This window comes from Vanacampus margaritifer, chromosome 6 (genome assembly GCF_051991255.1).
Source record: "Vanacampus margaritifer isolate UIUO_Vmar chromosome 6, RoL_Vmar_1.0, whole genome shotgun sequence".
Classification (NCBI taxonomy): domain Eukaryota; kingdom Metazoa; phylum Chordata; class Actinopteri; order Syngnathiformes; family Syngnathidae; genus Vanacampus; species Vanacampus margaritifer.
In genome coordinates, this window is record NC_135437.1 from 7,942,040 (window position 1) to 7,969,867 (window position 27,828).

Genomic DNA, 27,828 nt, shown 5'->3' on the forward strand with positions numbered 1-27,828 from the left:
AAAAAACATATTTGGTAAAATGAATTCAAGTCAAAATCCACGCACCTCACAATGTGTCTGTGTGATCATGTGACTTTGCACAGCCAATCAATGCTGAATATTAGGGGTGGGAATCTTTGAATGTCTCACGGTTTGATTCGATTCCGATTTTTGGGTCTGCGATTCGATTCTGAACGATTTTTGATTCAGAACGATTTTTGATTCAAAATGATTTGATTGCCAATGATTTTTGCTTCAGTCTAAAGATGTGCAAGGAATTGTAATGATCTACTCCAGTCTGACTCGCTAATGCTAATTAGCGTGCTGCTCGCGGCACTTTTATCACTCAAAAGAATGGCTCCACGTTGAAAAAAAACTTTTATTGGAATAACTTGATCGCGACTTTTTCCTTCTACTGTACTCTCTAATGTGGCTACAACTTAACAGTGCATTAAACCGCGTGGAACTACACTGCCCCTCAGTGGCCAAACCGGGTACAACATGAACAGCGCTCCAAATAAAGGCACACAAAGGCAAGACAGTATAAAATAATTTAAATTAAATCGATTTTGGGACATTTAAAATAGATTCTGAATCGTACTAAATGAGAATCGCGATTCTTATGAGAATCGATTTTTTGGCACACCCCTACTGAATATGCTATTATTTATGACAATTATATTTGTCTTATAAATGTATGCCTGATTATAATGGTATTTGGACAATAAAAAATATTATTGAGAGCGATCTTCATTATTTCAGTATTCAAACTCTTTGAAACACTTTCTATCGTATGCAGGGCTGGACTGGCACACAAAAAAATCGGTCCTGGAATTTTGACTTAGACTCTTGCCTAACATGTAGTTCCACCACTGATGTTCATTGATGATGTTCCAGTTTTCTATCTATATTCAAAATGGATTCACGGACTGGTCCCTCAAAATCAGTGTTTCTCAACCACAGTCCTTGAGTACCCCTATCCAGCCTGTTTTCCATGTCTCCCACAAGCAACACAGGTGTTTCAAACGATCAGCTAATCAGCAAGCTCTGCATGTAGCCTGAAAAAACTATTGTCAGCTGTGTTGGCTGGGGAGACATGGAAAACAGGCTGGATAGGGGTATTCAAGGAGAACCAGTGCTCTCAATTATGGCAGTCTTTTAGGGTAAAATGTAGGAAAATAATAATTAAAAAACACTGCATTGGCCCAAAAGGCTGGCCCACCAGGCATCTGCCCTGTATGCCAGAAGGCCAGTCCAGCCCTGATCGTATGAATGACTAAAATAAACGTTTATTGTACCTACTGCACTTTACATTGTCAAAAAAAATCTTTCTGACAACATGTTATTGTAAGTGCGTAATACACACACACATCAATTCATGTTTTCAATTGTTTAATTATGTTCATATGTTCAACTCTTTGAGGTGAGTTGTTGAAGCAAATGGTGAAATTTGAATACGGGAACTTGACTCAAGGTGGTAATTCTAAAAGTAGAAGCCATATTAATACGCCACACATAGAGTGTCTGAAAGTTACATTTGTTAGAATATTACATGGCCTTTAGTGGAGTAAATCAATACTTTTATCAACACTCTATCATCTTACAAGTTAAAAAGGCTATTGAGGAACCTTCATTTGAACAAAGTGACTTGGCAGAAAACCACACCAGATCAGCAAATTGTTGGTGGAATAGTGGAACTTGTATATGTTTCATCTTTCTTTTCTTTGATCCTTCCTCTGGTCTCCTGACTTTATGACTCTGGTGGGACTCTGAAGTTAAGGTGAAGGGTATGGGATTTTTAACAGGTTTCAGATGAATTAATGAGCACAATGAACAATACTGAGCTCTCTCTCTCTCTAAAAAACAACAACAACTTGTACATGTTGTAACAATTTATAAGTTAGGAACAATTTATAACTTAATTTGATTTTACATTGATTGATCAGACTCTTATATTCCATCCCATTTTCCAAACATTGAACGACCGATCCTTTTTTACAGTGTAATAGAAAAGCATTTACTGTTTTCTTTTACCTCTCACGATACATAGATGAACAAAGGTATATTTGCAACGAGTAAATAATTATTTTCAGATAAATAAGTGGAATAATTGGATCGATTAGTAGACTACGCTATTGTACCACATCGGTCTTCTCTTATTATTGGCTACTTGTCCCTGTAGCTCCATAAAGGTGCATGTTGTCAGTTCTACCCCTACACATTTAGCCAAATCATTTTCCTCATCATGGGTGGCGATTCATGAGATGAGGTTGTTGTCGTTGGTTGTCAGGCCATAAAAAGCCACACCCAAACGTGTCAGAAGTACTTCTCAAGTGCGCTGTAATGTTTAAAAAAAAAAAAAAAAGGAACAAAAATGTTATACAACACAAAAAGGTTGGTAGTTCTTTATTAGCTGAGCAGACACAAAGACAGCGGCTGGCAAAATATGCTTTCTTTTGTTGAGGCTCAAAAAGTGATCCACTTACCAAGTAATAATTATGAGTCAGCATGACGCCATTCTGCTTTTGCTGTGTTATTATCCTCACATGACTCCCTCACTCGACCGAATAACTGACTTCATCACATGACTCATGTTTGCTGTGCATCGCCCGTCCGTCTCCTTGTGTTTGTTTAGACTGTCATCAAGTCTCCACTCCAAACCTGACACAATCCTCGTCTCGTTCTTTTCATTCAAGAAGCGGCACCACACATCTGTTGATCCTCCCTCTCCAGTTTGTTTGAGGGTCTTTCTGTGTTGCCTGGAGGTGTGTGTGTGCACCTGGCGCAGGCATATGCTTTTTTGAGAGAACTTTGTGGTGAAGGCAGGCCCGCCAGGGCTCGGTGATTCAGTGTGGGCTGCAACGAGTTCAAGTGGAACACTTTGCCTGTTAAAGGAAGACCCGGTGACTCAGTTAGATTCCATGCACGTGTGTTTGTCAAATGAGACATGAAGTATACACGATTTACTATAAATATAGAACTAAGTGAGATGGATTTGGGTCATGAATGACAAGACATCAATGTTCCAGTGGCTTGACTTGACAGGACAGTCAGCACGAAATAGGAGTCTATTGATTTAAGTTGATCCATCTAATATATAGCAACCCCTTTATTTATTTATTTTTTATGCCTGCGCAATATATAAGAAACGTTTTGGAAATTGGGATTAAAAAAGCAAATCAATTTGTAAGAGAGACGATGTTATTTTTTTCTAGTTATGTAGCCTACACTCGAAAAAGCGAATTGTTCAACCAATGTAACATTACAAATTGAATTGTTGACCAACTTTAAAAAAAAAAAAATCACTTCAATTGGTAACACATGATTGAATTAAGTTAATCCAAAGTGAATATATTAAGTTTAATGAACTCAGAGTGTTGGCACCCTCATTTTTCTCATACAAGCGCAAATTGGCAATAAATCATGAAAACAACATAAAGGACTTTGTATTGTTTCCTCTTGTGCTCATTTATTACAAGATAAAAAGATTGTGTGTTTTTTTCAGTTTAATGAAAATTATTATAGGATTTTTTTATTTTATAAGATGTTTCATTTCTTATTATGCAGCCTGTATAATAAACCCACCCCCCTTGATTTTTTCGTGTTATTCATTGGATTTTACAGTACATTGTTTAAATAAAATAAAAAAATAGTTCACATGAATACAAAAACTTTTCTTTGGCAAAGCGAATACTAAAATGAGATTTTAACTGTTTTTTTCCCCTTCACTAAATTCATAGCAGATGTTGACTTACTATATTTAATTAATTAGTAATATATTGGTTTCCTCAAAAGAATTTGGAAAAGTGAGCCTCCCTCTTCCTTTCATTTTTCTGAATGACACCCTCAATGGAAAAAGTTTGGACATCTCCGATCTACAGCATGTCAATCATTAATCATGATCATTTTAACATCAAGAAAGTTATGTATTCGCCTAAACTGACGTCATTTGTTGTAAATAGTAACGGAGAGCACAAGCCTGTTGTGTGGCCGCTAAATAGCAGCAGTCATCAAAACAGAACGTGTCACCGCTTGTTGGAAAGAACAACAGTTTCTTCTGAGTGTGTAAAATGAATCCAGGAGGAGTGTTTTGTGGTGTGTGTTGTGAGGGCTTGGGGAGTAACGGAATACATGTACTGCCGCTACGTAATCAGATTACAAAAAAAAAAGTAACTGTATTCCATTACAGTTACAGGAAAAAAATCTGATTACAGGTACATTTATTAAAAATGGGGATTATTTCGAATTATTACAATTTCTACGATGAGAGAGTGTGAAAGAGGGCGAGACAGAGAGACAGAGAGAGAGAGAGTAGGACAGAGTGAGAGAGAGCACGTACATGCCCGCGCGAGTGGGACCGTTGCTACATGTCGGGGAGGTGGGACCGAACGAGCGGACTGACTCGCCGTGTCCTCCATACGCGGGCAGTTTGAAAAAGCTTCACGGACGGGACGAGGAAATGACGACCGGTATTTACTGGAATTTATTCGGAGCAAAAGTTTGAGCTGAGAGTCCAGCGGCATGCTATGCGCTGTAGCTTCTTGCTAGCTAGCCCGCTAGCCTACAATCATAATGTGAGTTACACCTTCCAAACAAATCTTCCTCCCACCAATTCACTGTTTAAACATCACACACAACATATACACGGCCAAACTTGTGACTGGGATAAAAGTTCACTAGGATTTTTGCTATTTGTAGGCTTCCCGGGTCCCTATCACCCGCAAATAGCAGGGGCACGTTGTATAGAATATATATTGTGGTGATATTTATTTTTATTTTGTCTTCATGAGCATACTCAATATTGGAGTAATCCAAAAGTAATCCAGTTACTTTACTTTAATATTATGGTACTTGGATTACATTACTAACAATTTTTTTTATCAGGTAATTTGTAACTGTAATGGATTGCATCTTAAAAGTAACCCTGGTGTTGTGGCAGCCTTGAAGTTAGCATCAGCGCTTTGCGTTCCGGTCTCCTCCTACATAGACTAATCTGCCGCCTGAGTCACAAAACGGAAATATGATAATAAAAAGACAAAACATGAAAAGAATAACATCCGCTGTGCGTTTTTTTTCACATTATTTCAGCACGAGGGAGTTTTGCAGCCAGTTGTGACACATCAGGTGCGAGGTTAGGGGCATGATATCCCTGTTTTATTTTTTATGAATGACTCAAAGCATAGAAAACACACCTTGTATTAGCTTGAAGTAGTTTGTGTTGAAAACAACTCAGGAGTTATATTTATCCACACGTGTCAGAGCATGTGTGAGAGTAAATATGGATATCTTCCTTTACTGATACACAAATGGTGTTGTCGTGCATTCCTCTGACTTTGGAACACAAAGCTTGGGCTCGCTTCCCGCTCAGTCATGTTGTAACACCCGACCCGGCGACCGGTTCAGGGTGTAATTCACCTTTCGCCAGGACTCGGCTGGGATAGGCGCCACTCCAGCTCCTCGTGACCTCCTGAGCAAGATAAGACTGGATGGATTGGATCATGGATGGATTTAGAAGATAAGACTGGATGAATGGAAGGCTTAAGGAGCCGTATAATTGTTTTATTTTTGCCCTTGGGCCCCACCCTTGCAGTAAAGTACACTTGCTTGGGTGTTACTCAAGTCATTGCAGTCCAGTCAATAAATGCGAAACAACAGATGTATGGTTTAACATCATGTTTGATGGAGTTAGTGATTGTGGCTGTCAAAGTTCCTACAAATGCTGTATTTTAAATTGTATTATTCAATGGAACCTCTAAAGTCATGCAAAATTAACTTGGCCTCAAATTTCACATTGGAAAGCAAAGAAAAAGAAATCTGTTCCACTAACATTTAACCTTAACAAAAAAAATTAAAAATGGACGGACACACAATGTTTTAACAAGGGATGTTCTATACCACTTTCTTTAAATACAAAAAAAAATACTAATATGAGTACTCAAATCTTGAGTCCTCACAGATACTGATACCACTAGTACTTTTAATACATTACATTTTTATTAAGCCAATTGCAGATCATTTTAAAGACCTTTTGTTTATTTCTGACAACAGGTTAGGTAGAACAGTCACCCTGTAAGACAGAATTCAAGTTAAAAGTAAAATACAAATAAGGATACGGATGAAAAGCTGATCACATTATCAGGAAAATTGGGCAATATTGTTACATATAGATTTTTTTAACCTATTCAAAATTAGGGGGGAAAAAACATAAAATGGCTAAAAGAAAAAAATACAACCATCCAGAGAAAAATACAAAATATAGGTACGGTACATACAAGTACAAAAAAGTAGGCAACAGTAGGCACTGTTCTATCTGTATTGAACAGGAAAAATATAGCCTACCTTATTAATGCACTGAACAGCAACATTATATTTTTCTAATTCAACGAAAGTAGGTAAATGTGTAAAATAGGTATGTTCATGAAATCAGCATACTATCTAAATTGAGTTACCAAATGAATGTATACAGTTTGGTATACCCCACTAATAATGCACTCTAAGTACTAATATAAACCTTGCAACCAAACATACTTATATAAATTGCATCTTAATGGGCATGTGAAAAAAATGACTTAGAATTGAAGAGAAAATGCTCTAAGAATGAACATAAACCTTATAAACATACAGAATTTGCATCTTAATGGGCATTTGAGAGGATTGACATGGATACAGTTCACATAAAAAATGTTCTGTCAGCCATGCACACCATTTACTTCCTGATAGAACGGCAATAAGAGGGCGCCGGTGACTGGTATCAGTGACTGGTATTGGCAGCCATCGTGAACGCTCGATACTTTGAAATGATGATTTTTTTTTAAAACAGCTACACAATTGTAAAAATAAGTGAATCACTGTTAATAGTAAAACATGAAAATAATACATCACTCAAATTAAACTTCACGAGTACTAGTGCTATACTGTAGTTGGCCTGCATGCATACACGTGAAAAACAAAGGAATAACAGGTAATGATTCATACAGTTGATATCAAAAGTCTATTATACCTCATCATTCAAAAAAATAATTTCAAAACTTGTTCCACCAATAATATGTCCCATAAACAGTATAACTTAAACCAATCTTAAAAGAGAAAGAGGGGGAGTAAAAATAAACAACTGAGATCATGTGGTTGCAAAAGTGTACACACGCTCATAGCTGGGATGTGGCAATGCTCAGATTCAACCACATTACAGTCGACCTCATGTTAAATGGGAGTTGGCACACACCTGCCTTTGTTTAACTCATTCATTCCCAGCTATTTTCACTAAAGCAACCCCCTTCACTCCCGGCTATTTTACTGGATTTTGACTGATTTTGCAAGGCCCACAGAATATTGTGTTCTATTGCTATAAAAATATGGAACCTGCAAAAAAAAGAAAAGAGTCTCTTCTTTCATCAGGAAAAATCTGTTTCTGTTTTGCAGCAATTCGCATTAGAATATAGCCAAGTTTCATCATTCTTCACAAATCTATTTAGAACTGTGGGTAAATGGGCTTTTTTTTCAACATGGCCCTGGTTGATCTCTTTTGTTCTGCTGACCGTTTGTGTAATAACTACAATTTCTCCAACCATTCTCTGCATTTAAGAGGCCGCATCAAAGCCTTCTGTATGCTCTACCATTTAAAAAAAAAAAAAGACATACAAAGACGTATAAATACGTCTTTGGGACACCCTGGGTCAAAACAAAATCTCCCAAACACATGTAAGAAATTGTGTTGTTTTTTTCAGTGAAGTTGTTCATGTAATAGGACACATTAATGGTAGAAAAAGTTTTGGAACTATTTATGTTGATCTCATTGGTCTCACAAAAAAAAATATTTGAAGAGGGGTGTGTAGACATTTTATATCCACTGTGGTGTCACTGGATAAGCCAAATGCATGCTTTAAATGTAGGTTTTTGTCCAAAATGTGGGCCAAAATGTCATCATATCGTCGTTTTGAAGTTCCATCAACAGTCTGACACTAACCTGCAGGAAAGGCAGAATCACCCACATTTGAGATTATAGAGCAGTAAAGTATGATTCGGTTCATGTGGCACTGACAGCCATGCTGTTTTTGATTACACGCCATCTTACTGAAGTTTTTTTTTTACAGGTAAACATAAAACACATTCTGGCTTGGCCACAACAAATTTAGCAACACGTTTCCACGTGGCTTTTGAATGTCTGCACATTAATGCTGATAAATCAGTGTAAGGCCATGTGTTTATGTACATCATCATATGAGTTGAAAGCCTCTTGCGCTATACATAGCTGCTGTAACAATAGGGAGCGTTGTGCATGAACTCGCTGTGACGCTCTGCTGACATGCACAGCAGAGCCCGCAGGTAACAGCTGCACTGTAACACGCGCGCACAAACACACGCACACTCTTGGAAACCAGTTGTAGTTATAACTGCGCCTTTGCTCTTTGGTGACATGCCCTCGCTATGAGCTATTTGAAGCATTGTTCCGATAAGCTCTGTGTGTGTGTGCGTGTGGCATTCAGCACCGTGGGAAAAAGAACAAATGGCTGATGAGTGTCGAACATAGCGTTGCCGGAGGAATTACTAAAAAAAATGTTTGCCATGCATTCTGCACGAGTCAGTGATGTTATCAGCGAATACATCCTGTTTTTACATGCTTCATGTATCTCAGTAAGATTAAACTGAGAAAATATATATATATATCAAGGATAGCTGTCACATACATACGGAAGCGTATTGCATTCACTTGAAAAAAAAATCCTGTTTTTCGGACACATTTTTGGGGGGGAGCTTTGTTTTTTTGAGTATTTTTTTCTGTTTTATTAAATATTTTGTTTCCGTAGTTTTGAGTATTTTTTTTCTGTTTAAAAAAAATCTGTTTTTCTGAATAATTATTTCTGTTTTTATAAAATAATTATTTTTAAGAATTTCTTTTTTTCAGTTTTTCAGAATAATTTTTTTTCAGTTTTTTTATAGTAATATTCCCCTGTTTTATAAATTAATTATTCTAATGTTTATCAGAATATTTTTTAAAGGGGGGTTCCCTCAGCGATTAGAGAACAAACCACAATACAGTATACACATTCATTCCTTTATTGAAAGCCAGTAAGTAAACATGACCCTCTTATTGCATATGGAGGTATGCAGGGAAAGTGTCCGCTTCCGCTATAGGCGAGTCTGCAACAAGTCACTTAGAGTTTAGAGGTAAAAAATAAATAAATACTCCGAAAAACAGAACACCAGCTCTGTTTTTGGGAATATTTTTTTCTGTTTTTTTAAAATAATTGTTTTTTTTTTTTTTTAAACGCCCCCCCTCCCCACACACCTGTTTTTCTGAATATTTTTTTCAGCCTGTTTTTCTGAATTTTTTTTTTTTTTACAGAAAAACTAAAAAAAATATTCAGAAAAACAGAAAATAAAAATAAAAAATAATCAACAAAACAAAGCTCCCCCCAAAAAAATGTCAGAAAAACAGGAGGGTTTTTTTTTCAAGTGAAGGCAATGTGATAAAATGTATAGTATTTCCTTGCAACACACCGCCTGGTATTATATTTTAATCTTGCTACATGTGATCCTACAGCCACGTGCAGTGTCAAAATGCCATTAGACACAGGAAATAAATAATAAATGTCAGGCCATATCAATTGAATTAATTGTAGTGTGACTCTGTAATTAGGCAGGTATGCCACTTCCTCCATGCGCACAGCGAAGACAGTGAAAAGTCTTCGGTGAGAAACACTGCGACGAGAATCTACCTCTGTCCCGTTCCAGCGACTTTGTCCAAGAATGGCAGCTATGCAGGTCTGCTGTCTCCCCGCCTGTCATCCAATCAAATGTCTGTAAAGCCTCAAAGGAGATCATGTGATCAACGTGGACTATTCCCATATTACTGAAGGTAATCCGTGATGGAAGCAGGGCTATGGGTGGGATTTTGCACTTGACAGGTTTAGGCCTTGTGTTTGATCTACAGCGAGGGCAACAAATAACTTGGGTATGGTGTGGCACACTAGAAACACATACCTTACTTTTTGGCAATCACTGTGCCACAACAATTTGGCGCACCCTGAGAGATCATTAGGTGTGCTGTGGGAAATCAGCCCTAAAATGTAACATTTATTAACTACAAATAATATATAAGCACAAATTGTCTTCGATTGTAGTGTCTGCATCAGAGGTGGGCATTCGGTCAATATTGACGGAAGGTCCGTTCATCTGTCAAAGACGGAGGGCCATTTTGTTGATGATTGACAATTGATGGGAAACTTCGAAAAAGTGACGACCTAGGCATTGATGGAAGGGGGTTTTCATTTTGAATTTGAATGTATTTATTTGAAAGGGAAAATGCACATTAACTCATTCACTACCATTGACGGCTATAGACGTCAACAATTCATTTGAACTATTTCTATTAGTTTAACATGTTTAAAAAGAGTATGAAAACCCAATTTTTTTTGTTGAAATACAGATAAAAAAATGTGTGATTAATTTTTTTTTTTTATCGCCTGACGCAACTTAAAGATTATGAAAAATTCGGGGCGTCAGGCGATTAAAATCTGTAATCGTAATTAATCGCATGACTTCACTAATTAACTCACAATTAATCACAAATTTTATATCTGTTCTAAATATACAATAACAAATATAGGTTTTCATACTCTTGTTAACAAAAGTAGATTTAAAAAAAACAAACTAATATAAATAGTTCAAATGAATTTTTTACGTCTGTAGCCGTCAATGGCAGTGAATTAGTTAATCAAGATTTTACTATGTAAATGTACCCAAGTTAGCTAAGTCAAGCTAATTTTCATTGGCAGTCCCGGATGTAAAAGACAGCCTAAAATGAGCGTCATTAAAATCACAAATCAATTTCCAACAATATACAATAATATTACACCAGTGGATGGAATGGAATTGTCACTCCATCAAAGACGGACATCTCATTTTGCAGACGGAAACATTGACGGACGTCCAATTTGCTGAGCAATCGACGAATGGATTGACGGTTCGGCTTGAAATATTGACGATTGTAGCAAACCCAGCGAGACAATGGTGAAGCGTACCGGTGTTCAATTAAGTTTTCTATTCCTTGTTCCATTTGATGACACACCGTAACTGTAAGAGCTTCGTAGACCGTAATTTTTTTTATAAAAATAAACATAAATGGCAGTCCTTAAAAGTTGTCAAATATACCTTCAACACAACTTTCAGTCATACATATGAAAAAGTTATCCAAAACAGAAAACCTAGTAGCATTAATTAAATAATCACCTATGAGAAGTTATCATTAGCTTCAATGGAAAATAACATACGAAACACAAACAACCTTTTTAGTAATTCCCGTCATAAAAAAATCACAATTAAACAAACATAAGCAACAACATAAGTCGGCATTTCAGTCAGCAACACTTTGAATCACGGACCTTTTTCTTTTTACGGTTAGCGTCTTTCTGTTAGGTGTAAAGACACCTCTAGTGGATAACATTTCCTGGACTGCCGGAAGTGCGCCAAAATAAAAGCACATAACATAAAAATCACGACAAAAAAAATAAAGCATATATGGAGCAGGATATTGACAGGATTGTGGAATCCAGGTCCAGAAAGTACAAACAAGATTGGCTTTAGCGAAAGGTGCTCCTTCTTAACTGGCAGGTAAACGAGCTCATAGAAGCACCTGTTGAGTGGAAGCACCTATGGTTAAAGTCAGACTGTTTCAGGGTTTGTTCTCTCTGGAAATGGATTCCCCCAACTCTGAATATTGAAATCCAAAAGCTTGTCAAATTAAAAAACAGCGTCATTTAGTCACACCGGCAACCAGCGAGCGATGAGCTCTTCATCGCGCTCGTTGACTTGTGAAGATCACCGCAAGGTCATCTGCATAAGTGACCCTCTATCCCTTCATCCTCCCTGGAACCCAATTTGGCTCGCATGGCTTCCGACCGCACAAAAGAGTCCACACAAGCCTACTTGTTCACATACTTTGTGCTCGCGTATGCGCACTATAGAAGTGCTGCCAAGTGCACCTTGGAGCCAAGAGCGCAACAGTGGCGGCGACTGCAGCTGCTACAGCGATGAAGAGAGCGCCCTGTGTGCACTTGTGCTGGATGAGGAAGAGAAGATGGCGACGGCATCATTAGGCCCACTTTCGGTGAGGAGAAGACATCACTTTTGTAATCCATACACAAAAAGAAATGCTGAGTTGCTAATTAACCTGCTTTCTTGGTAGCTGTGCATGTTGAGCAAACTAACCGAGCGTTGGTTTGGTCAGTTTTGGACCCAACACCGGGTTATCTGGTTCACTCACCCAACATGGCGCACTTTGAACCAAATCATCAAATTCAGTTATCGAGAGACCGGAACATCTTATGTCACAAATTGGTAAATTATACTGTTTCAGGAAAAAAAGGAATATTTCGCTTCAGTCTGGCTTAATAACGCATCACTTGTGTCTCCGAAGCACATCATTTAAAGTGAAAGTCAACCTTACACATGTCTTGACAATGTTATATGTGACCTCACTAGTCTAAACATGACATTCTGATTAATATTACATTTTTGGAATATGAGTTATGAAGCCAAATCCAGCCGTTTTTAAAAAACATTTATCTTAGGGGGCGGCCATTTTGCCATTTGCTGTTGACTTAAGATGACATCAATATTGCTCAGGGCTCAGGCAACGACCAATCACAGCTCACCTGTTATATTCTTCACTGTAGGTGAGGATGTCATACAGATTCATGTCGAAAAAAAAATGAACTATCCCTTTAACTTATTTACTGCCACTTTTGTAAACAAGAGTATGAAAACCTATATTTTTTTATTGTACATTTAGAACAGATATAAAATTTGTGATTAATCTTGAGTTAACTAGTGAAGTCATGCGATTAATTATGATTAAAAAATGTAATCGCCTGACGCCCCTAATTTTTACTAATCTTGTCTTTTTTTTTTATCGCGTCAGGCGATTACATTTTTTAATTGTAACTAATTGCATGACTTCAATAGTTAACTCATGATTAATCACAAATTTTATATCTGTTCTAAATGTACAATATTTTTTTCTAGTAACAAAAGTGGAAAAAAATGTGAACCTAATAGAAATAGTTCAAATGAATTTTTGACGTCTATAGCCGTCAATGGCAGTGAATGAGTTAAAGGGAATCAGCTGTGTTGAACGTGGGAAACCTCAGGACTCAGGCCCTCGAGGACCAGACTTTGACACCACAACGCAATATTTACCAGAATGCCATATTTAGACTCGTGGGGCTGCATATAACATATTATTGTAAAAAAAAAAAATAATAATAATTTGGTTGACTTCCACTTCCCCGCAATCGCCTATTAAATTAAATTGGAATGACCGTATCCAAACGTTAAAAACTGTCAAATGTGTCACTGGATTCAAAGAAATGCTGCCAGGAAAGTCGTATACGTGTTTTGTGCTGTAAAATGATTGGCCAGTCTGAGTTTCCATTGAAAGGTCAAGAATGAAAATTCAAAATGTGTGTGTGTGTGTCATCATCAAGATTCATGCTTAAATGTATAAATACAATTTTGAAGCACATTGTAATTTGACTTCTGCCTCACATTTTTTGAAGGTAGGATTTGAGTTTTGGCAATGGCCTTCTCCAAAAATGGAAGCCTTGTCAATAGCTGTGATTTTATCATCTACGCATGGTTAAATATTAAACATTAAAAGGTGCTTTGACACAATTCTGGCTTTAGCTATCATCTCAATCCGAGCCAGACATCTAATGTTCTCGGGTCGTGCCCTGAGCTCGCCTGAAGTGAGAACACACACAGCTGAGAAGTGATTCTCACAAGGTAACAGGATAAGAAAGGACCAAACTTCGGTTGCTAAATAAGACGCAAGCCAAGCCCTCCCCCTCCTTCTCCCCTCGTCCAGAAACCTCAGAGCACTTGGCCATATCTCCCATGATGCATTACAAAGGTCTCTCACAAGAGTGGACACACTCTTCTCTATCTGCGGGACTGGATTCCTGACATTCTGGTTCTCTTGCATGATGCTTGGCAGCGCAGCAAATTCTTTCGAGGGTGAAGGTTGGCTTTGCTGTGAGTGAGGAAGACCATGGTCCACTCCGATGTCATGTCGCGCTTGTTGACATTCGAGTGACATGTGAAAATGGTCAGTCACCCTTGATGACAAGAATTCATTACTTGTGTTTTGGGACACTTCATAAATCAGACTTTGTCACCAGCACGGTGCCGACGGGCACCAGATAGCAGTGAGTACCCAAGGACCACATGAGTAAATAGCCAACGATGGGTATATTAGGGGATTATTATTTTCTAGGAATGTTGACAAGATAATTTGAAAATGTTATTATTAGCGGGTATTTGTAGAAATAAAACATTGTCATGGTGATTCAGAAAACAATTCTAACTACATTGAATCGCCAACAGTCGTGTGTTCATCATACCGGACCTAGAACAGCTTCCGTGTCTAGAGAATCATGGGAAACGTAGTCCTATACTAGCCTAACGCTGCGGTCAACCAACACAAGTGGAGCTTTTCTGGCAACATACTTTCAAAGTTACAGTGAGGGACCGGCGCTTAACTGCTGGGGAAAAGCCAAAAGAAAAAATAATAATGGTGAGTGCATTGGCTTATTTAGCACTATTGACTGTCAATCAAGATAATATTTAGCATTAGCTAACGATTAAATTTGTGATAGCTTCTGGTGGGAATTTTGATTTTTCAGTGAAACTGTAGTGTCCCGGTAGAATTTGTGCAAATTTAATTATTTCTAGAGCTGTCAAATGATTACATTTTTTGATCTTAGAATTTTGTTTAATCGCGATTAATCACTTAAATAAAAAGGCTTTTTTTATCTATTTTTTTTCCCGCCAAATTTTAAGTGCACCGGTTATGTGTTAATGCTTTTGACATTTAATGTTATGAGGATGTCTTCAACATTTTTTGATCCACGGCACGCGCTCATCCCCCTTTTTTTCCAATCAGTTATTTACTTGCCTAATTTAAAATGGGAAAAAATGACCCCAATATTTTGATGACCAAATATTCTAAATGTAATACAGAAACATTTACTTTAATGCACATAATGTTTATTGCGCAAACAACCTGTGCTACCTTAAACGTAGCCATCTGTCACGCTAAAGGATCATCTTAATCTAGTCAAAATTAATAGCGCGATTAATCTGCGTTATTTCATGATTGCAAAAAAAAAATTGTGATTGATCAATCAGTTAACGCTTTAACTTTTCATAAGTGTGTATCAAACAGGTCTGGTAGCCCTTCACACTTATTAGCCAACACGAACAAGAAAATCACGTGAGCAGAATTAGAATTGGACCGAAGCAGCTAGTGATCTCCAGCAGCTAGTGATCTCCACATATCCACAGACACATAATTTTCATTGATGCACAACTTTAATAGAATATCTTAACTCTGTACAAATTGAAGAGAATAAGCCAAGTTAACAAGTTAAGGCCATTTGTTAGCACAGGATCCCGTGTAATACATTTGAGGATGACAACCACAGCTCAGATGCAAGCGACCAGCTCAATACAATCGAGAGAAGAGGGCGATTGGTTTACTGCTTCTGATGACCTGCCAACAGCGGCATCCAAACCAAACAAATTCCATCTAAAGGGCAGTACAAAATACATTGGCAACAATTCATTCAAATACAAACCCATATACAACGAAACATATTTGAGCAACTTTAAATGTTAATTACAATGTATAAGTGGGGAAACAATTGAAGAGAACATTCAATTTGGCTTGTTAGTAGCAATGTGCATGCTGTCAGATAATTCAAAAGGTCGGACAGAGTTGGCTTCTGTCCGTCATTGTGCGCTGAGATACTGACCGGACTGATCGTGAGCAGATAAAGAAACGGCTTTAGGACGACGCAGGAAGTGCTGTCCATTCAAGTGCTCACATCTTAAATGCTCGTTTGAATTGGCATCGCGTCAAAACACTATCCCACAACGATTAAAGGTTCAAAATTGGAACATGGCAGTTTAATAAGCCTCCACAATGGGGCTTCCTGAAATGCACCACTACACTGCTGCATGACACCAGAATAAATATTTCCACGACAACAAAAGTAAATAGTTATACACTGTAACAAACAAAAAAGCCCAGCCAAAGTAACTCCCCCACTTGCAAAAAAAAAAACCCTGAGTAACAGATCTGTGACAAATTAATTTTGGAGTCTTTTACGTTCCATTTTGCTTTATGACGTGCTGAGATTCCTGGCAGTAATGCACTAAACTCCAACTTAACAAAAGATGGTGATTGAGCGAGATGGAAAACAACAAGGGCAACGTGGGCAAGAGAAAAGCAAAAAACCAACAAACAAAAAAACTAACAAAAGTCATGCACATAACAAAAACAGTTTGGTTTGTATCAATTCCGTTTGGATGAAAGTTCATAGAGTGTGGATTTGTGGGGTTGGGGGGGGGGGTGCAAGAAGAGGACTTGCTAATTGGCTGAATTGAAGTATGATGGCAGGTCTCCTTGTCCACTGGTCACTGTGGTTACTGCTGCTTGCATTCTGCAGGCTGGGTGGGTGCCGTTTTCTGTGTGACATAAAAATGACACTCAGACAAGAGGGGAGAGGCATTTGGCTAAAAGGAGAAGCAGCTAACAGGAAATGTGACTAGTTTAAACCTGGTTTGGTGTAGCATAAAGGGATGGGGGGGGGGGGGGTATAGCCTTACTGCAGAGAGCAAAAAAGAGGAGCGAGACGCCCAGGATGTGAGTTGCGGTTCACCGAAAGACAAAACCCTTGATTACAGGAAAACAGAAACCCAAAGAAGCGAGCACAAAGGGCTGAAGAGCCATAAAGGCAAGACTGGATGGAGAAAGCAGTTTGGGGCGGGTGGTCATCCTTTAGTTCCTCCTTACCTAGAAATGTATGATTGATTAGGCCTGTGGTGGGAGGAAAGACATGTGTCATGCACGTGTTCAACTATCACACTCACTTTCATAATCAATCACATTAGAAATGAGGTGCAAGCTCAGCAATGAAATGACAAAAGTACTTCTGAAAAAAATTTAATTGGTGACAATGTTGGTTAATTCTGTGCCAAGTCACACAACTGCTGCGATTTAAAGGCACTTTGGCAGATGATGCAAGCAAAAACACCCCATAAACAAAAGCAACACTGAAAATAATCAATTCAGATTGAGGGTGTCATCTACCACGGCGTATTAGGGCCAAAGACGCCTCACTTTGCGAAGGTCCACACCCTGAGGATCAAGCATTTAAGTTAATTTGTTAAAATAAATATTTACGTTTCCAGAATTATTATTTACACATTTCATAAAAAACATTTTGTGCAGGTTGATGTGTCGAATCTGCTGGTCTCCGTCATTCACTTGCATTTACCTAAAGTATGCTAGCTTCTGATAGGTTAGTGTTAGTCAGCTGACAGGGGATCAGGAAGTGTTGTCGCTCTAGCTGCCGTGTATGACGAGCAAAGTTTAAACTAAGAACGAATCAGTCGACATCCTGCCTTTTTATTTTATAAACATTGTGTACCATTAACCAGCAACAAATCCTCACATTTGACTATATCCACGCTACATGTATTTCTCGTAAGTTTCTGTGCGTTTTTTGTGTGTCATAAATCTGCCACTTTATACAGTGGCAAATTTGCAAGTTTTTTTCTTTCGGAATATTGCCCCCGCCCTCTAAAAAAAATATTTATACGAGGCCCTAACACATCGAGCACCTGGATGAAGAGAAATAAGATAAATGCATAGAATAACAATCACAAGTCTAGGGCAGTGATACAGACACTGGAAATTCGGGGGTGACACCGATCCGGGAAACTCACGATGGCCACCCAACCCCACCTCTGAGACCTACTTGAGCATTTGGGATTGGATTAAGCCATTTGTATGTAGCTGGAACCGACAACACGCGTTGGACTGCTACTTTGACGTGATTATTCGTGACATTAAACGGTCGCTGCTTATTTAAAGAGACACTACTACTAAGCATTTGTTTTTCCTGGACATTTTTTTCCAATGATAAAGCAAAAGGGGGGGGGGGGACCAAGCATATTACGTTCCACTTAATCTGACCATTAGCGTGAATTTTAAACAAAGGGCCAAAACATGCCTTGTAAAAATTAAACGGCACTAAAAAATTAGCCAACACACAAATGGAAAGCAACCTGACTTTTTTTTTTTTTAACAGGTGTACTTCTTTTAATATCATGACGACGTTATCGTTACATCCCTATTCTCCAACACAGCTGATATGATTAGGTCATCAGCAAGCTCTGCATAAGCCTGATAACCATCCTGTTAATTGGAAATCAGCTGCGTTGGAGCAGGGAAACATCCAAAACCTTGCTTTAGACCGTGCCCACCACTGGTCTAAAGCAAGTTGCAAAATTGCCACCCCCTTGAGAGGTATAAAAACGAGTGGATTTTTACAAATATAATCTTTATCAGAATGCCGTGTTAAGTCGCAGATACCATATTATTGTAAAACATTTTTTTTTTTTACTCGACTTCCTCTTTAAAACAAGAAATGCTCATAATGTATGGATTCATACAGACCCTTGGGTTAAAGTCTCCATCGTCGTCGTCATCATCGTCATCGTCGTCATCATCATCATCATCACCGTCATCATCTTGCTCCTGATATACATAAAGAAAGTTACAAAAAGTACTCAAACAAGGATATCTGCAGAAATAATGCAGTATAGCTGTGGAAGCAAAGTATTAAGACACCTCTTAGTATGATGCAGTAAAGTTTGAAAACCACAATAATCAAGTTTAAAAATAAAATAAACATATTTGTAAAAGCTACATTTAAATACAGCTTTGATTGGATGTCAGATTGTGCAGCAAATTTGATTGAGTAAAAAAAAAAAGAAAGACAAACCTCATCGCCTTCTTCCTCATCAAACTGTTGAAAAAACAAAAACAAAAAAAAAACAATCACAAATCAGCTCATATTTTCTCCGTAAAACATCACATCTTCAGGCTTACACTCTCGTCGTCTTCCATTGCCTCTCCAGTGAAATACAGCACAGCTCGAGGAATAATTCTCTCACGGATGAAATGACCAATCTCAAAGTCAAAAGCTAGCTCAGAGTCTTCATCCTAGGTGAGGGAAAAAAGGAAATCAAAACAAACCGTGGCGGTTATATAGCGCAATTCTGGTTATGGTCTGACGGCTGCCATACAATGTAACTTCTTAGGAAATTATAACCTCAACTCACCATTTCACCATCATCTGGGGTAGCTGTTGAAGAAAATAAACATTTATTTACAATCATCTTTTTATAATCACCATCAAATAAATTACAGTGGATTTCAAATGGAATTGCTAGCGTAGATAACTAGTGCACAAATATGAAATAAAATTACAAATACTTAAATAAAAAATGTCTTTAACAGCTTCCATAGTTCTAAATACATCTCCACTGATGTGCAGTCGGTCCACAAACAACATGGCTGTGCACTTCCCCTTTAGTTGACTCAAGTTAATGCAGGGGGGGGGGGGGCAGATATCTGATTTATGTCTATTAATTGTCCATCCATCCAGCCCGAGCATACCAGCACTAAATTGGAATTGGGCAATGTAAAGACAGCCTTAGAACTAGGGATGTAATGATTCGCTCAAGCCCGATTCAATTCGATTTTTAGTTCCCGATTTGATCAGTTTAATTCTTTTTTTTGTTTGTTTTGTTACAAAATGATTCATTTAACAACCAAATGATGTTTTGATTTTAGCATATACATTTTGTCCATGCTACAAACATTAACTTTTTGTAACATTATATATTTAAAAAATAAATAAAAAAAATCCCACAGAACAATAGGACAGCTCATTATGTAGAAATATGACTATTATTCATATCTGGCCCGGGCCTTAGGTTGACTATATACAAAATTTAGACACACTGGGCAGTAATTTGCTACTATTGTATTTATTTATTTAAGATCTATAAGACTGAAAGGGGACAAGCAGTTGCACCGGTGTCTGCAAACACAGCTGACATGTACTGTAGAGTCGAGTTCAACATCTACCCAGACGTGGCCCAGTTCAAATAGCTTTAAAATGTGGCGACCTCTGGTGTTGAATTAAGCTTAAAGCAGTGAGATGCTTGCGGGCAAGTGTGGACATGTCAAATGTTAGCTCCTCCCCTCAGAGTTTGTCAGCAGTTTGGATATGCTGGAATAGAAACCAGCTGCTAAACTTGCAGCATTAAGAATTGAGAAATACTGCAAGACATTCATTTGAGTAATATACAAAGAAGTGGCAAATGAGCCTACACGCCAACTCTGCACTCACCTTTGTCAGGGTTGAAGAAGTTGAAAAAGGAGGGGTTGGGAACCTGCTTGGTGACTGTGCGGAAAGTGCCACGGCCTTTGTGCTTCTGCTTTTTCTTGACCATTTTCATGGTCACATCCTTCCCCTTCTGCCAATCTATCACACAACTATTGGGAGAATGAAGACCAAGGTCATTGATTAATGAAATTGTTTAATAACGTAGGCAACCACATTGCACCCCACTGTGTCTAGAATATACAGTATGTGTCAGCAAAGTAAAAAATGTGATCATTTTTTTTCTTACACGTGCCGGACCACAACTACATGACAACCTCCACAAGATAATTAAAGCCTTATTGGAAAGCATGCCTCAACTAAAGTAACTCTTCACTCTTATATGGCCTGCCACATCTGCACAGAGAACTTACATACAGCATGAAATTTAACACGCAAATATTACAATTCAATAGGTTTTCAAGACTTTATTTTAAGGTGGCATTTCCAGATTAATAATTGTAATGCTTTGAAGAATATGAAGCCCCTGTGATAGCAGTGTCAGTTTAGTGATGGGACCATAAACAACAAACGTGTAGTCCCCATCTAGTTTTAGAAATGACGGAAATCCGTCGCCATGACGGAGAACTTAAATCTTTACTTTGTTTAAAAAAAAAAGACATTGTGTCCATTTGTTCTCATGGAACACCATGATGGCACTTTTTTTTTTTTTGGTGGTTTTTGTTTACTTTCGGTTGGCAAACTGATTTAGGCGCATTACTGCCACCTGGTTTGTAGTGCAGATACTGCCTGCAATGAACTTGCCTATTTGTTGTCCGAGTATATGCACCGAACCGTCATAAACCCTTAGGAGACACCTAAAAGGCCTCATGTAACAATATGATATATAGAGTCTGAAGGATAATGGAAGGAACCTACCCGTTACAGTCGACGATCTCTGGGCCCTCAAACGAGAAAGGCTCTGAAGCATCAGGTTCAGACTTCATTTTGTAGACTTTAGTGAGAACAGCATTGGTAAAAAAGCTGTTGGGCTCAAAGTGGAACTCCAGTGTGAAACTCTGAAAGACCAAAAGAAGATTAGAATCATGTTTTCTATCATATTTAGGAGTGATCTTTTTACTTCAATATACATCAATACTGACCATGGGCTGTCCTGCTTCGGAAAACTTAACTTGAATATCTTTCAGGTGCTTGAGGATGGGCTCGTCGTGTTCCTGGCAGAAGGTTAACAGTTAACACAAAAGGTTAAGAAAAGTGCCGTGAGATATTGGCGAGCAGATTAAAGAGTGAAACATACTTTGATCATGTCAGTGAGCATGTCTGCATTCCTGAATATGGTGAGCCAGAAGTCCGGGATGCCTTTTGGGTCTTCCACTGGTGCAGCATCTTCCTTCTTAGAAGAGTCGATAGCTATTTTTTTCTTGATCTGCTCCTGCAGCGGCAGGACAGAGAAGGTCACAATCAAAAATCTGAGCTTGGTCTCTCTCTTCAACAGTGAAGGCAAATCTTTGCACTATATAAAAGGCTCTATTTTACAGTCAAAACTTCAGAAAATAATAACGCGACACTGTCACAGATACTTGGATGGCAATAATGAGTAGGCTCCACCCCCAGTCATCGTGGTAAAGAAAGCCACACACATTTGCACGAAGCAGAACTCCATTCCTTGACCCCAAAATAGCACCGTTTTAATGACATGTATATTGTAAGTGCGCTCCTTATCTTCAGCCTATCAGATGCATTTTATTAAGACACCTGGAAACTCTTGGATTGTTGGGGTTGTGTTCTTTAAAAGAGACTGAAAGCTCTACTTACAGATAGCTCCTCCTCCTCATCTTTGTCACTGTTCCACTCACACTCAGCATCCGTGGGTTCCACTGCACCTGTGATAAACTCTCTTCGCTGTAACACACAAGCAGAATTGACAATGACTATTGTTGACAATTCAAGTCAAAATGCTATCGGGCATAGGTCACAATGACTACGTTTACATGGACACATTCATTCGGATTAAAAGCCTGAACGGAATGAAAATGCTTTTGTACACACCGCATTTGGAATATTCTGACCCGATCAAGCCCCTTGCGATCAAGCTTGAACGAGAGGGGTGGTTTATGTCGATTGATAATCCGATCAACGCACATGAAAACACTTTAACCCATTAAAGCCGGCAGCGCGTTTCTAGCGTTAAAGCCGGGAGTGCTCTTCTTCCTTCAAATCCAGTCGACAGTGGCATTGTTAAGAAATATGTTTGTAGACAACGAGAATATTGAAAATTTCAACGGCTTTGTAACGGAATGGATGACGAATAATTACCACTCGATTCCTCGAGGTTATTACAACTACCTGCTCCAGTGTTGAAATTAAATATACCTGCAGATGCGACATTTGTTTGGTGATTTTTTGCTTTTTAATATTGCAGGTTTATAATAATAAACTTATGTTTGTGCAAACGCCACAGGTGTAACTTCTGATATGGGCCTTAATAGGTTAATTGGAATGACAAGGCTGCGTCCGGTATGTGCATGTTGCATTGATGCAATTGAGTCATGACGAAGCTGTTTCTGCCCATTAAAATGACGGCGTCTTGACAAGTTAATCTGCGAGGGGAGAACTAGTTTTATAAAGTACTTGGAAGTTTTTTTTAAATCAAGGTCTTGCCTTCAATAAAAGCGTTAAAACTATCACAGCTACTGCGCTAAATGACGAATAAACTCAAATTGATAAATCATGTGATCAATGTCGGCGCGTTTCACGGCTGCCGCAGAATCCTCTCATTAACGGAGCGGAACCTGTCAAAGGCAGATCAGAATGGATCATATTACATGTAAACAGGTCTTCAATCAGATCTCAATCAGAATGACAAAAAAAAAGTCTCCATGTAAACATGGTCAATAAGATTATGACTACTGGGACCAAGCTCACTGTTGACAGGACCAAGACAAATTCCAAAAATAAATGCAATGAATTCAATACATTCTTGCTTTTTCAAAACTTAATATGAAATATTTTGAGTTTTATCATATTATATCATGATTACACAGGGCCAGTGCCAGTTTGGGGCAACCAAATCTAGGACCCCTGCCCTTTAGATAAGCAAAGTGCCGCATGCACAGATGCAGGCAAACTTTAACTGCCAATCATGAGCGCAACAGAGATTGGTTCTTGTCACTAGCGCTGGAAATAGCCTTGACTGACAAAACAGCTGGCTACTCGTTGTGCTAGTATATAATGTAGCACCAAGAATGTGGTCGAACTGTTTTCAGGTTGGACCAGAGGCATCTAGTGCCACTTTAGTGCCTACAAGACCATGTGTACGCATGTGTGACTGGTAAAATAATAGAAAATCATTTTGCATTATTGCATTTATTTTGTGGCTCCTGTGAAAAGGTGTTCCATCAGAAAAGCATGAAGAGTACCTTGTCATAAAGCGGCTGATAGAGGGCAGCATACTTCCCCTCCAGTTCATGGACCTCCTCGTAAAACTTGGCTTCGATGTTGCCACACTGCACCTGAAGCCTTTTCAAGGCATGCACTCGCCTCTTCACTGCTTTGGGGAGTACGCTATGGTACAAGGTACACCAAAGGAAGCTTTCATTAGACATCAATGTGAATTTGTCATTCATTCAAAAACAAAACATTTCTGGCTGTAAAACAGAATGCATGATTGGTATCGTCGAAATTTAGCTAAATCGGGAAATTGAGGTATATAAATAAATATATTCTTGTGGATTACTAAAAGATATTGTTCTAAAGTTCTGTTACATCCAATTGCGAGTTGTAATTTTGCAGTGGCAGAATGGGTGCTTTTCAAGACACACGTGTACATTAGTTACCAACTACTTAATTGTGGCATTTAAGCAAGTTATGCATAAATTATTACTACTTTTTTTGCACAAGCTATGAATGTTAAGTTTACTTTAAAACGTATTTAAATTCAGTATAAATAAGTTAGTTGGGTTTATTAGTTCCATTAAAATTGTAGTCATCCAGAATGACTTTTTTTTTTGTCCATATCACCCAGCCCTATTATCCTGATAAATCATGTTATATATTCAGATTATTTTTTCTCCTAGCAGGGCTGGATTTCAACAGATGTTGAATATATGCGGAGTATGGTGTCCAATGTATTTTGAAATGCAATGTTATAAAAAGCACTGCTATGATTTTCTTGAGCAAAAGTGGACCAAGATTGTCTTCCAATCAGTTTACCTGTCAGGGCAAGTTGTATCAGTCTTTTGTAAAGTACCTGGGACATGTCAAGGCAAACTTGTTTAGAACATATTTTATTCCTCTGTATACTGCTCTCTTGTGGATAAATGTGGCAAAAAACATCTAGCAAAATTAATCTTAAGGGTGCCTAAGCCTAGATGTAAATTTTATTTCTTACTAAGCTAAAGTGGTGCGTAGTTCAAATAAACGGTTTTGTAGCGTCTAAGTTAATATGTTTCATTCCCTGTCAAACAATCTGATGTATAGATTCATGAATGGTTCTCAGAATTCTATCATTGGGCTGTTGCCTACGTACTGCTGGTTTCCTTGCTGTGAGATTTCAGTCACCTAATATGGACTGGACATTGGTATTTTTGCCTTTTAATTAGTTTTTTTGTGTTTTCTAATGGACCATAAATCAGTGTCGTGAAAGCTGATTGACTTCTAGTTATTACTACCAGAGGTAGGCACAGTATTGCTTTTTAAGTAGTGTTGAACCATCTTAAAATATTGTGCCACACTCATAGTATAGTTTGTAAGAACCAAGACAAGGACAGGCAAAATCCCCTCAGACCCTTTTCCAGCTTCTTCAGTTTTTGTGTTGCTTGTATCATTCATAAGCATTACCATAGCGACCTAACCATATTAAAGTGTTGTTGTTGCCCTTGTTATGGTGTTTGTGCTGCTAGTACAGGTACATAAAAATACATAATGGATTTGTGTTTGTTGTTGTAGCCTTTTATTAATCAGCGGCTGAACACGCAAGCACCTGGTCCGCGAAAGTTGTGGACTTGGATTAACTGGTTTGTGGTGGAAAAAAAGGTTAGGGACCACTGCCCTAGTTGACAAAACATTCCACTGGCACTTTGCAATTGTTTGTTTTTTCTCTCTCCAATTTTGCACATCCTTGTGTGACAGTATTCCTGCATTGATACTGGAGTTTCAACTCACTATAAATTTGTGTAACTGTCATTGTTCAGTATTATTCCACAGAACTAGAAGGGCTCAAGGACTTTCTGCATCATTGCACATTCAAAGTTGTATCACAATAATTGTGCTACGGTCATTTAAAATTGTGCAATAATTACCTGCACAACTGTCACTATGTTCTAATGACCGCAGTTCACTTTTTTGGCATTATGACTGTCCGCATTATTTTCACAGCTGTCATTGCATGAAGACTCTTTGTACTTGTGTGTCATGTCTTGTTCGTAATAGTGACTTGTTACTGCAATATTCGTGTAGCTGATACTAGTGGAGCAAAATTCCTTGTGTGATTTTACATTAACTAATAAAGATGACTCTGGTTCTAAACAAAATCATGACCTGACCACTAGTCACTGTGTAATTTAAGTCTTTCATATAACCTATAATGCAACTCAACCAACCTTTCCCCTGCATGCAAGGTAACAGGTTTGTCTGTCTGCCTGGCAGGATTCTGCAATCCCGGATCCCCTTTACCTGCAAAAATGTGTACAAAAGAGGTATTATTCATGAGGTCATTCAAACTAGTTCAATAGAGCATTAAGACAAGCTTGGACTTAAGACAGTGAAATAACTTAAAAAGTAATGTTTCACCAGGAAGTTCAATTCAAACTGAAGAAGTTGCATTTACCTTTATGGACCTCCATTACAGAGTTGCTGCGCCTTCCTGTGATTACAAAAAAAGGTCAATCAAACACGAGTAGCGACTGAGTTTTTCTTTCCGCACGGGACTAATGTCTATCACAGAAACGCGACAGTGAAACATTGCCTTACGCCGATTACTTCAACATGTGCCACAAAGAAAAGAACGTTATTACAAAGCGGCACACGCATTTGTAAAGAGCCGTGACGGTAACAGGGTGGCGAACAAGCGCGGCCCGATGACGCACTGACACGCTACTGGCAGCTGGGCTAGCATACGACGAACAAAGTTAGCGTCTGCTCGCGACTGAAAGCGCTCTCGCCGCAAACTGACAGTCATACAGTGGCATCAAACACAGAAAAGTTCGTGATTTCCAACCGTCTAAGCTTGGCTTCATGGCAAACACTACTGGACAAATAAGAACGGGTGGCGTCGCACGCTTGACAGGAGCTAAAGAGCTAGCTGACATGCAACAAAGTATAATACGAGGCAATGGCAACGTGTTGTGACCAGTCACTAAGCTGATAACAGAAAAAAATATTGTGTAACAGTCACTGTCCAATTGATAAACTTCGCGTATGATCATTAACGGTAAAAGGGTGACTTCATAACGTAACGGTGCCCTTGTGTTAATAAACAGTCCATTGAACATACAGCTGTTAGCTCCTTGCTAGCAGAGCTGGCAAGCTAGTCTTTGCTGGCTATTGTTAGCACTGCAGTTGCTAAAAGTAGAGGCAAAGTAACTTTGAAGCAGTTCAGCTGAAGTCCCTTTTAACAGAATGCTCGCCATATTGAATTAACTGCTCAATACGATTACTTAGCAGTTAGCACCGATTAAAGACAACGTTTTACCTGTGACGTTTGGCGATCAAGTCGCAGGCTCACGCGTCTTCGATTCTTCTTTGGTGTGACAGTGACACAATTGATATTTCAGTTACATACTACCGCCCCCTACCGAGACAATATAATATTACTTTGGTGACACTCGATCCTCAAAAACATTACATTAAGGATAATCCACACATTCATGAACGACGTCATTTAAAAGCAAGTACAAGTAATGAACGTTTCATCAAAGCTCTTTATTCATCAAATAACTGTCTTTTGTTTCGAAAAAGTTTATCAATTAAATTTACAACTTGATTTTGGAAAAATGTCTAATAATTGCGAGTGGCAGCAAACACAATCTAATTAAGGAATAAATAAACCTCAAAACATAAACCATCCAGGTCTCCCTTCACCAGGGATCATTGACTAAAAAAAAAAACTAAAGCAGATAGTGGCCTCAGCCCACTTTCTATCTTTAATTGGCTTGACATTAATTTCAACTGTTAGAGATACCACAAACAACCAAAAATCAGAGAAGCAATAGTTCAAACCGTTTTCTAAACCTGTGTTGGTGGTTTAAATCAGTTTTTGTGTTTCAATTCAACAAAACACTAGACCACATGTAAAACGTTGCGGACACACATTCTGTATTTTGGTGTGCGGGGTTATATGACCGCCAGAGGGCTTCATAGTTCCCAAATAGTGACATTCTACAGTGAATGGACTTTTCCACTACACGATAAAATGTTGATTGTCATTGCAGGCGTGTCTTTCAATAGGCCTACAGTGTATTGTCAATATTATAATTGATTACCTTATATTTTTTTCTCCATTGATTTGTGACTGCATATGTTATTGCTTATTGTTTTGTCAAAAACCATTAGGCCACTGGACACCAATATTCTTTTATTTATCTTGCCA

The 27,828-nt window shown here is 38.3% G+C and overlaps 1 protein-coding gene and 1 long non-coding RNA gene across 5 annotated transcripts in view; one reads left to right on the plus strand and one right to left on the minus strand.

The window, feature by feature from the left end:
- The window catches only part of LOC144053839 (uncharacterized), a 31,076-nt gene extending 18,319 nt beyond the window's left edge, over window positions 1-12,757 (plus strand). Inside the window, exon 4 of the long non-coding RNA XR_013294529.1 lies at window positions 9,617-12,757. This is a non-coding gene — a long non-coding RNA (uncharacterized LOC144053839). The remainder of the gene's footprint in view (window positions 1-9,616) is intronic.
- Window positions 12,758-15,329: 2,572 nt separating this feature from the next.
- On the minus strand, window positions 15,330-27,054 carry nap1l4a (nucleosome assembly protein 1-like 4a). 4 transcript variants are annotated; one of them, XM_077568378.1, is made up of 15 exons: window positions 26,932-27,054; window positions 26,068-26,103; window positions 25,841-25,913; window positions 23,660-23,804; window positions 22,056-22,142; window positions 21,538-21,672; window positions 21,383-21,454; window positions 21,159-21,298; window positions 20,247-20,392; window positions 19,171-19,193; window positions 18,938-19,051; window positions 18,831-18,854; window positions 18,503-18,583; window positions 16,835-16,858; window positions 15,330-16,506 (listed from the first exon to the last, which is right to left on the minus strand). In XM_077568378.1, exons 2-14 carry the CDS (start codon window positions 26,081-26,083, stop codon window positions 16,853-16,855), a joined length of 1,062 nt encoding a protein of 353 aa, XP_077424504.1. In that variant the 5' UTR covers window positions 26,084-26,103; window positions 26,932-27,054; the 3' UTR covers window positions 15,330-16,506; window positions 16,835-16,852. The 4 variants fall into 4 exon arrangements, with proteins under 4 accessions (XP_077424504.1, XP_077424501.1, XP_077424502.1 ...); XM_077568375.1 differs by lacking the exon at window positions 16,835-16,858; XM_077568376.1 differs by lacking the exons at window positions 16,835-16,858; window positions 26,932-27,054 and adding an exon at window positions 26,734-26,882.
- Between the last annotated feature and the right edge of the window lie 774 nt (window positions 27,055-27,828).

What these genes read in the sequence shown, in the direction of transcription:
- nap1l4a (XM_077568375.1), bottom strand. An exon ending in CCCCAGATGATGGTGAAATG is followed by an intron (nt 19,052 to 19,170) that starts GTGAGTTGAGGT and finishes TCCCTCACCTAG; the next exon opens with GATGAAGACTCTGAGCTAGC. An exon ending in ATGAGGAAGAAGGCGATGAG is followed by an intron (nt 18,584 to 18,830) that starts GTTTGTCTTTCT and finishes TATGTATATCAG; the next exon opens with GAGCAAGATGATGACGGTGA.